The sequence below is a fragment of the Macaca mulatta genome, chromosome X (genome assembly GCF_049350105.2).
Source record: "Macaca mulatta isolate MMU2019108-1 chromosome X, T2T-MMU8v2.0, whole genome shotgun sequence".
Classification (NCBI taxonomy): Eukaryota; Metazoa; Chordata; class Mammalia; order Primates; family Cercopithecidae; genus Macaca; species Macaca mulatta.
In genome coordinates this window covers 15821903-15832905 of record NC_133426.1, presented here as the reverse complement: position 1 = coordinate 15832905, position 11003 = coordinate 15821903, and the positions used below count along the sequence as shown (strand labels likewise).

Here is an 11003-nt window from a genome sequence, read left to right as displayed (position 1 = left end):
GAGTGAAGGCAGTCCAAAAACCAGGGTTCAGCCATCCACATTTATGGAGAGTCATCAAATCAACAACAGGGAGGGGCCCTGTCTTCACTAAGCAGGGAGTATCATCTTGCTAAAGAATATCACTCCCAATAGCAGCTGCACCTTCCCTGCCAGCAGCAGCCGTTGGTGGGAAGACTGCTTTGTTTATTGCTTAATCTATCACTGTTGAGCTGCCTGCCTCAGGGAGGCTCAATTTAAGATAGATTGAAAGGTAGTGTCTGTCAATTGAATAAACACAGATGGTTTTCCACAGCAAAAATTGATTTTTTTTCTTGCCAAAGACATAAGTGCTAAACGTGATTATCTTTGGAAGCCAGGCGTGAAATGTCTCAGCTCCAGCCCCTGCCACACTCTGCTTTGGCAGAGAAGTGATACACGTGGGGACTTGGGTCTCTCTCACGTAATTTTAGGTTCTTGAGGTGGAATAAAATAATAAAATTTTGACTTCCCTAGAGAAGGGCCCAACTATGTCCTTCCTGGTAAGAAGGTCTAAATCAATCCATTAGTTGATTCACAAAATTGTTTTACCAGTCCTTGGTCACTGGCTGGCAAAGGCCTCCTCCAATCCTTTCATTTAAGAGTCTCAAAGAAGTAGTAAGATTCGGCTGGGCACGGTGCCTGTAATCCCAGCACTTTGGGAAGCCAAGGCAGGCGGATCACCTGAAGTCAGGAGTTCGAGACCAGCCTGACCAACATGGAGAAACCCGTCTCTACTAAAAAAATACAAAATTAGCCGGACATGGTGGCGCATGCCTGAAATCCCAGCTACTCAGGAGGCTGAGGCAGGAGCCTCCCTTGAACCCAGAAGGTGGAGGTTGCAGTGAGCCCAGATAGTGCCATTGCACTCCAGTCTGGGCAACAAGAGCGAAACTCCATCTCAAAAAAAAAAAAAAAAAAGGTAATAAGATTCGCCTAAGGACACACAGCTACACCTAGACCTCCATCTCCTCACTCTTTGTCCAGAAGCTAGGAAGGAGACCACACACAATCTATGCCATGATGTTAACTGAAGGAGACATGAAGATGAGCTCTACTCCCAAAATGTCCCTGGAAGCAGGTGGATCAGAGATGCCTGAACAAGTTATGCTAGGTATTCAAAAGGCTATACATGTTAGCAACTATCTAAGTGTAGAGTCATTTATAATCAAGGGTTTTGAAGAAAGCCAAGGGCAAATTGTGGAACACTAGTTCAAGATAATAGATGCATGGAGGTTGAAGAAGGGAGAATAGGAAGAGTACCCTTTGTATAATGAGAAAACTCAGCAATATGTTTTCTTATGTCTCTTTCGGCTCTAACTCCAAAACACAGCAAGCTTGCGGAACATCATTCATGCAAAGTATTCCAAGGGGCCCCTTGAAGCAACAGAATGGTCTGTCTCCTTTCATACCACTAATGTGAACACGAATATAGAATAGTGGTTGAAGGACTTCCAAAGAGTTGTTGTTGCAAGGGTAGCAGAAGTGAGGCTACTGTGACTAAGTGGGCTACAGAAATGCTGCAGAGACAGAACTGGAGACGATGAAGAGACTCAGAATTTTAGCGATAGACAAGACCTTAGCACTGTCTTCTCAGTCTAGCGATGAAAACATGAGTCTAGACAAGTGAAATTGATAGCCAGAGTGATATAGCTAGAGGCAGAGTTGGACTGTCAAGCTAGAAATCTTGATTCTTTAAGCTGTACTATCTGTCTTGTTTTCAAACTGTTCTATGTAATTATGGACTACCAGGAAAGCAGGTGTGTATAATACAAAAGAGCACGTAGCAAGCAGAATTGAAGAAGTTTCACCCCGTCTTGGTCCTAACTCCTAAAGCTCAAATAGACAGTGGGCACTTCTTCATATCAAGAATCTTTTCATATGTGCCATGTGAAAATGAGAGCCAACTGTTTGTGTCTCATCTGGATAGAGAAAACCTAAATTAAAATTGTCTTAGGATTTTAATGTGTAAGGGCACATTTGTAAAATTTGAATTTATTTGAAAGTGGGTTAATATGTTTGCAACCTGTCAAAATTGCCCTCTCTTTGAGTGAAGAAAAACTTCATTCAGGGTTTCTAAAGTAAGGGAATCAAATCTTTTTAAAGCCAACTACATTCACTTAGAAAAAGAAAAATATTTCAGCCAAGTCTTTTTCTGCACATGGGCTCTTTCATAAATACTCTTCTTAAGTAGAAACAAGTCTGTAGCTGTTTTTCAATCAGTTCTTAAAGACCCCTGTGACTTTCTTATACATATTCAGACAAAAAATACTTGTTACTGAAATTTTATTCACTTCCTCCCACAAACGTTAGCAGAAGCATACACTAAATATAAACGTGCTCCTATTTCTACTCAGATACAATCCCTTCTTTCTTTTTATTTTATTTTTTATTATTTATTTATTTATTTTTGAGACTGAGTCTCACTCTGTTGCCCAGGCTGGAGTGCAGTGGCGCTATCTCAGCTCACTGCAAGCTCTGCCTCCCGGGTTCATGCCATTCTCTTGCCTCAGCCTCCCGAGTAGCTGGGACTACAGGTGGCCCGCCACCACGCCCGGCTATTTTTTGTATTTTTAGTAGAGACAGGGTTTCACCATGTTAGCCAGGATGGTCTCGATCTCCTGACCTCGTGATCTGCTCAATCCCTTCCTTCTTAGAGTGAAACTACTGATTCAGTATAGCAGTCAAAGACAAATCTAAGTAAAATACACTTGACTCAAAACCTATGTATCAAGAATAAATACTGTACTTTATGCATTTATAGATATTTGATTAATTAATAGCATGATTAATTTTTTTCCTAAAAGTATTTCTCTTCTAGGGTGGAATGGCACCCTGGATGATTAAAACTGTAGCAGCAAACAAGACCTCCATCAAGTAAGAATTCAGAGTGTGAAATATCACACATAGCCACACGTGGATCTTTATATATTTGTCAATGTGTTTGGTTGTATTTTTGCTTTAAAAGTATGTATTTAGCATTTCTCCTAGGTCCTCAGTAACATCTTTTTTAATAAAATAAATGCTTAGAGAATTGTTTTATATTAAGCTAGCTTCCATTGTTAGCAACTTGGAGAGTGTCCCTCATACATGGAGCTCTTTCACAGGATTGACTTTTCATATTAGGAGTGCAAATGAAAGTTATTCCTTGGTTTATATATTACAGATATTCCTGAAAACAAAGTCAAGTCATATTTCTAAAGTACTAGCGTCTGCTTAAAGAAATGACAAGGTGAAGTCTTTCACAAAGTAAGAATTCAATGTATGATTTCTCTGCTATATAAATCTGGTTGTTCATACAGTTTCTATGACATAATTGGTCACAACCGTTTAACAGGGCTTGATGCTTAAAAAATAATTTTCTACTTGTTCCCTTTTCTAAAAAGGGAAGGTTTGCTTCACATCAGAAGAAACGTTCACAAGTTGAAATGAAAAACTTAAGACTTGATGGCTTCTTTCGAAATATAATGGTGATCCATCACTTGGGTCTCCCCACCCCTACCCCCACCTACACCACTCACGAGCATTCTGAAGGGTCTTTGGAGGGCACAGACACAACAATGGATGCAAGGGTTCCTGTCTAGCCATAAAGCAAAACCATCCTTCAGGGCGCGAAGTCAAGGGTCAATCTAGACATACCGCTCGTGACAGATGTTTCCATTGATGAGGCTAAAGGTGGCCACGGAGGGGTTGGTGCTCTTGAGGGAGGTCATGCAGGTTGTACTCCTTCCAGTGCTGTGAGACCGGATGATCAGACCAGGCTGGCAACAGAGGAGCTGAGTGTTGAACTGTTTCCTGAAACTCTTGCTCAGCAGATAGAGGGCAAAGGGGTTCACGCAGGAGTTGGTGAAGGCCAGGAGGCGGGCACAGATGCTGGTGACAAAGTGGAGCATGGAGGTGTCCACCTCAGAGTAGTGGTAGGAGCGGTACAGGTAAATGACGTGATTGGGGAGCCAGCAGAAGGCAAACAGGCCCACAAACACCAGCACTGTCTTGGCAAGTCGCTTCCGGGATTCAATCTAAGGAGAGAGTCACATGGAGAGAGAAAGAAGAAGCAAGGGACAGTGTCAGAAGAATGCAGAGAGACAAAGATTCAGGCAGAGAAAGAGACAGGGAAAAACAATTAGGGCAATAGATAAATTCACAAAGCCACAGAAAAAGAGTTCAATAGGAGAGGGCAAGAGAGAATCCAGTAAAATGAGAGAAAGGCAACAGAAACAGACAGAAAAGGAAAAAAAAAAAAAGAGTCAGAAACACAGAAATGAATGAGCCAGGAAGCAGAAACCCATGAGGAAGAATAGAGTTAGAACACACCACTGAGAACAGATCTTTAAACAAAGTTGATTACATATTTGACTGGATTGCAACATGAAATTCTAATAAGTGTCCCCTTTTTCCTCAGGAGAGCATTGGTGCAGTTTATCAGCCCTATGACTTCATGTCTTTCTTTTCTCCACAGTTAATAATTTTTTATTCCCTCTGATGCTCAAAAAGAGCAGCCAGCTTTGTTCTTCTTCATTGGCTAAACCAAGATAACTCTCTATTATGATTTTAAAATCTTGAGTTATCTCTGGACTATAGTCTATAGAAAGGGACTGTGGCAAAGAGGGATGGGCATCTCCTTTTTCTCCCAACTCCATCCACTACCTCAATGGGAAACATGTTTCTCCATAAAGAGTTTGGGGTACAATGGATGTTGGCTAATGAGAGGTTTTTCAAGTAGGAAGGTAGTTTCATTGGAAATTGCCACTCTTCCCCCACAATTGAGACAAATACATAAGTAATGAACTTTAAAGGGTAAGGTCTTTAAGTGAGTCAGCTGTTCACTGAAATGGAGTGGGGAGTGTTTCTGCTTTTCCATCATAGATGCTACATGATCTACACCTGGGCTAGAAGGCAAGCCCTGACAAAGAGGAGGAAGCCAGAGCCCTTGCTTTCTACCATTTGTTTGTACCTCAAGGATGACATTATGGGGTGTTATAGGGAATAAGAGAGAGAGTCTAATCATATGGAGGGCATCTTGCATGCTGGGCACTATAGGCCTTACATATACTCTCTCTTGTAATCTTCCAATAGTTCTACAATGTAGGGATTATAAGCCTGTTTGATAGGTAAGAAAACTAAGTCCCAGAGAGGCTGAGTACATCATGAAGCTTGGACTTGAGCCCAAATCAGTGTGAGCCCATCCTAATCAAACTACTTCTTTTTCTTCAACTGACCTCACTTTCCAGCCTCCTCTGCTTTGTCTCCATGTGGTAATCCTCTTTCTAGGCAAACAATGTGACTGGAGTTTAAAGAAGTCACATCCCATGAGCCTCAAAGCTTCATTTATTTATTTTTAAAATACAACTCTTTTTCAGATTATTTCTCAAAAAGAAGCCCACACTGGAAATCTTTCAGGTTCACAACACCTCCCTAGCTTAGGTCTTTAACAGGAGAGTAAGATTATAAAGAACACCTTGGGTTTCCATGGCCAGGCGTTTCCATTTAGCATCTGGCCGCACATCACCCACCTTATCTAATTGCAGATTCAAGTGTCATGGCTTGTCAGTGGGGTCCAAAAGAAATGCAAGGAATTATATCCCCAAGGAGGAAATGAATCAATCCTAAGCACCTACCTGCTTCTTGACATGTATATTCCCTTCCACGGGAAGATTGTAAGCACTCTGGATCAGATTTTTAGCAATGAAGTAGTAGTAAACAGAGATGATTGACAGTGGGATGACGTAGAAGACCAGAAAGGAAGCCATGGAGTGGATTTTGGGGTGAAGCTCATTAGAGTGTGGGTATGGGGCACAGCTAATGAAGGTCTGGTTGGTGCTTTCCTCATGGAAGGGATGGAGGTCAGAAAACACAGCCTCTGGAATGGCCAGCAGCATGGAGATGATCCAGATAAAGGCAGCTTTGAGGCAGATCTTCATCAGGGCATGAGAGGCCTGGATATCCATTGGCCGGACAATGGCTTTGTATCTAGGGCAGGAAAGAAGGATCTCCATCAGTTGCATAATATTATTCTGAATACCAGAGCCAGGACTAAGTTGAGGCAAGCGAGACACCCAGGGTACAATATTTAAGGAGGTGCTCACTTTCAGGTCCTGAGGGTGCCGATATTGAGCTCTATGACCCTAAGAGTGAGTGCCTCCTTAAATTTTGTACTCCAAATAACCACTTGCCTCACTCTAAACTAGCCCTGAAGGATGCCTTCTCCTCTCTCCAGAAGTACCATTCCGCTTATATTCTCTTTTCATGTTAATTTAATTTTTAAAAATTAATATAAATTGTATATATTTACTGTATATATACACAACATGATGTTTTAAAATATGTATACATTGTGGAATGACTAGATTGAGCTGATTAACATATACATTACCTCACATACTTATCTTTTAAAAATGAGAACAGTTAAAATCTACTCTTAGCAATTTTCGAGTGTGCAATACATTGTTATTAACTATAGTCACCATTTTGTACAATTCACACTCTCTCTTGATTTTAAGAATACCTCTTAGAAAAGCTGAAATTCCCTTTGTTTTTCTTCTTAAATCATATAAATTAATAACAAGGCATGTTGTTGCTTAAAGGACACAGAGACAAGGAGGCTGGTTTTTTTTTTTGTTTGTTTGTTTGTTTGTTTGTTTGTTTTGTTTTTTTTTGCAAAACCTTCATTTTGAGTATTCAGATCCACTTCAGGGAACCTTAAGTCATTGAGTATTTTAAATATTCCTCTTTTCTTTTTTTTCAAAGTATGCATAATAAATGGTCCCCTGAAAAAGTAATACCCAGGAGAATCCCTGTAATTTTCACATTGATTTTTCCCTTGCCTTCCTAATCTCGACTTTATCTTCTCTTGAAGTATTTAGGTTCTTCCTGGTTTGTGAGCTGTTTGTGCCCATGTCTTGGGTTGAGTATTCTGGGAAGCAGACACTGAGATGAAGTAAGAAATGAAAGTTTTATTGAGGAGCAGTACCTGTGAAAGGAAAAAGGGGAGGAAGTAGGATAGGAAGAGGGAGCTTGTCAGGTCTATACCAGCGAGGATGACTAAACATCTTGGTTTGCCTGGAAATTTTCCAGTTTTAGCATGGCAAATCCCACATCCTGGGAAATCTCTCAGTCCAAGCAAACTGGGATAGCTGGTCATTCTACGCCAGCCCAACAGGAAGCTTAGGAGCAAAGATTACCCAATGGGGAAGTCCTGCTTTGGGTGGAAATTGCCAGGCCCATGTATAATCACCTTGCTTAGTCATTGCATGGGGTCACCCCAAGAAGAATGTGATCTCAGTTACTACCTGGCTCAGTCACTGGGCAGGAATCACTCAAGAGAACATGACCACAGCTTGAAAGCTGAAGTGGGCCCTGAAAGAACAGGTAGTTGGAGGTTTCAGCTAACCGCAACCCCCGCAGCTGGGCAAGTCTCTTCTTCAAGGGAGGTCTGAGCAGCACATCTCCATGTCTGCACACTCCCCATACGGTCTCTAGCACAGTGGGCGACAAGACAAGGGCATAGTTATCTTGTGTACACCTGTCTGAGAACCCACTAGAGCATGAGCCTTTGGTGGGCAAAGAGTATGTCTTTTTCCATCTTGAAATCTGCCAGCACTGTGATTTGCACGCTCCACACAAGTTTGTTCAATTGAACATGAGCTACTATAATGTGGAAGTTGATATGAGTTGAGACCAACTACATGCGAGGGTGTTTATTGCTGAAAATGCTGTGTTTAAACTGGGTTCTACCTATGATACTCTTTTATATCATGGACTTCAGGGAAGGGGAATACTTATTTCCACTTGTTTTCATGTTGATTAGGCCTCCATTGGTTTACCACTCTTGGCTGCACCCTGACTCCTCACTTACTTTCCTCCTCCTACCAGGGAAGGGGGAATGAATTATTCGGTGGCGAGTTTGGGAAAAAGAACCTGGCTTGTGCATTGGGCTCAGGGAGGACTATGGTTGTTTAACCGGCCCTGTCTAGAGGAATGGCAAGTGTAATATAGAAGATAAGAGAGTGTCTGCAAGTTCATTATTGCTATAGACCTGAGTTACATTCTCCAAACTGCTTTATCAGACATAGATGCAACTATTTTTTATCATAGTCTCTCTGATTTCTTTATCTGGCTTTCTGTTCTCAAATTAGGTAAGGAAGAGAGGGCTATAATTTATTAGACACCTCAAACCCCAAAATTCCAGAACAGTACTACAGTCCTGCTTCAATGTACCTGTGTTTGCTTTATTTTTAAACAAATACAAATAAAAATTTAAAAGAAAGTTCTGGCCGGGCGCGGTGGCTTACGCCTGTAATCCCAGCACTTTGGGAGGCCGAGACGGGCGGATCACGAGGTCAGGAGATCGAGACCATCCTGGCTAACACGGTGAAACCCCATCTCTACTAAAAAATACAAAAAACTAGCCGGGCGAGGTGGCGGGCGCCTGTAGTCCCAGCTACTCGGGAGGCTGAGGCAGGAGAATGGCGTGAACCCGGGAGGCGGAGCTTGCAGTGAGCTGAGATCCGGCCACCGCACTCCAGCCTGGGTGACAGAGTGAGACTCCGTCTCAAAAATAAAATAAAATAAAATAAAAAAATAAAAGAAAGTTCTATTTTCTTCTAATATCTTCTTTATTCATTAGCCATTTTAAACATTTTCCTAGCTTAGAATGTAGGCAAGAAATTGGATCTTTAATTAAAGGTATGTGAACATCTTCAGCCAAAGATGCCTATGGCTAAAGACATCCCTAATACATTTGTTAGAAATAAAATGATAACTAAGACTTCTGTCTGCATTTTCTGGCAGATAGTAGTCATAATTACCACTAACTCTCTGAGTAAAGGTGATTCACTTAGTCAGAAACCAGAGTAAATGGCTTACTTCCTTCTCTTTTAGGAATCTTGTCTTCCTAGATGCAAAATACCCTGGGAACTATGCTCTTTTAAATTCACAACCTTTAAAATATAAAACATTAATAGTTTTACCAGAAAATTCATTTGAATCTAAATCTAATTAAGCCTCTAGACTTATGTGCCAGTCTTCAGGAAATAGTGATAGAAGAACCTGCTAAATGATGCTATAAGGATACAATCAGCCAAATTCTGAATTGGAAAATCCAGGAATAATTACCCCTTTCTTTTCAACAAATATATGGCATAGAAAATGAGGGAGAATGGTTATAGACTGAAATGTATAAGACATATCAACCAAATGCAATGTGTAGACTCCTTTTGGGTTTTGAATCAAACCAAACAATGATAAAAAGATATTTGTGAAATCAATATTGAAGAAAATCAAATATAAATGTATTTTTGGTGATATCAAGGAATTATTTTGAATGTATTGAGTGTGATAACGGTATTGTGGCTGTGTGTTTCTTAAAAGACCTTGTTTATAAAAGACACATGCTAAAATATTTACCAGTGAAATAATATAACATCTAGTATTTGCTTTAAAGTATTGACATATTCATATATCACTTGTGCAATTAAAAGTAAGTTAAAATGCATTGCAAACAATTTTCTGTTATCGTATGTTCCGAACATAGCAAATAAATGAAAGAAATCCCATTTACTAAGCTCTTGCCTTTTTCCAAGCAGAGAATAGAATCTATATTATCTCATTTATATTCCAGACAGCTCCAATAGGTAGACATTATTATCTCCATTCTGCAGATGGGAAATTGAAGCTCAGTTTAAGAGGTGGTAGAGTCAACATTCAATTTAGAACCAATGTTTTTTAGAACCCATAGTTCTTTCAGAAGAGAGCTTTGGGTAAATTTTTCCTAGAGGGAGAGAAATAGACCAGATGTTTCTCAAATGTATATAGAACATACAAAATGTTTCCTGCAAGTCTAATGGTTCTGTATAGCATGAAGCATATCAGTCTATATCCTATTCTGGCCTAGATTGCTCTGCCCAGAGCTCCCAATGCAGGGAGACACCACTGGGTAGTTCCTGTTTAGGAGAGATGGCTGGTTGGATTGGAGTGGATACCCGATCTAAACCAGTCAATGAACTGCCTGGCTAGCTACTAAAGAGTTTCTCTTTCTCTTTCTCTTAAACATTTAAACAGAAAAATAGAGAGAATATAGTTAGTAATAGATGCTGGAAATACAAGATTTTGATGTCAAGGAAAAGATCAGGGCAGCTGTATTTAAACATGTAGAAGATGAATAAGCTGAGTAAAGGGACTGAGAGAAAAAGAATGAAGCAGACATAAGAGGAGAAGCTGAGATAATGTGGCCCTAAGTCGTATAGAGGGTATGGTTTCTGGCTTATGTACTAGTTTTGAATGTACAAGAGATCTCCTGTTATAATTTTACAATACTACCATCCCCTTTTTACTTGAGTTAGTTTGAGTGGCTTCTGTTCTTTGCCAACAAAAGAGCCTTATCTAAAACAATTAGATGTGATAACCCTTTAAAGTTATCACCAGACTTAGTTCCAAGATCATTTTGCATAGATCATTCCCCATTTGCTACCCTCTGAAAGAACAAGCTGTCAACTTTCCATTGTACTCAAGAGATAGACTAGTCTATGCCTCATTCCTAAATTTTCCATTACTTTCCTGTTTCCCTCCTTCTGTCATGCCCAATTCGAGATTCTTGATTCATTTAAATCCAATCCTTCCAAATTTCAGTTTAAGTATCATCTTGATGAAGCTTGTGCTGACCAATCTAGGCCTTAATAGTTCCCATTCTTTCTCCCAACCTGTCTGACTTTTATGACAAGATTATCAACTCCTCTCATTTTCTGCTTATTATGCACTATCTTGAATTGTTTGCTAGTTTTCTGTGGGTATGTCTTTTCCTTCTTTTTTATGTTTAATTTTTGTAGGTACGTGGTAGGAATATATACTTATGGGGTACATGAGATGTTTTGGTACAAGCATGCCATGCATAATAATCACATCCTGTAGCATGGGGTATCCATCCTCTCAAGCATTTATCCTTGGTGTTAAAAGCAATCCAATTAAACTCTTTAGTTATTTTAAAATGTACA

General features: G+C 40.1%; 1 protein-coding gene across 1 annotated transcript in view; it reads right to left on the bottom strand.

Moving 5' to 3' along the window:
• Positions 1 to 2766: 2766 nt before the first annotated feature.
• Positions 2767 to 11003, bottom strand: part of GRPR (gastrin releasing peptide receptor) — a 31045-nt gene continuing 22808 nt past the window's right edge. The window contains 2 exon segments of the mRNA NM_001278448.2: positions 2767 to 4034; positions 5634 to 5985. Of these exon segments, the coding sequence (NP_001265377.1) occupies positions 3645 to 4034; positions 5634 to 5985 (742 nt within the window). The 3' untranslated portion in view covers positions 2767 to 3644.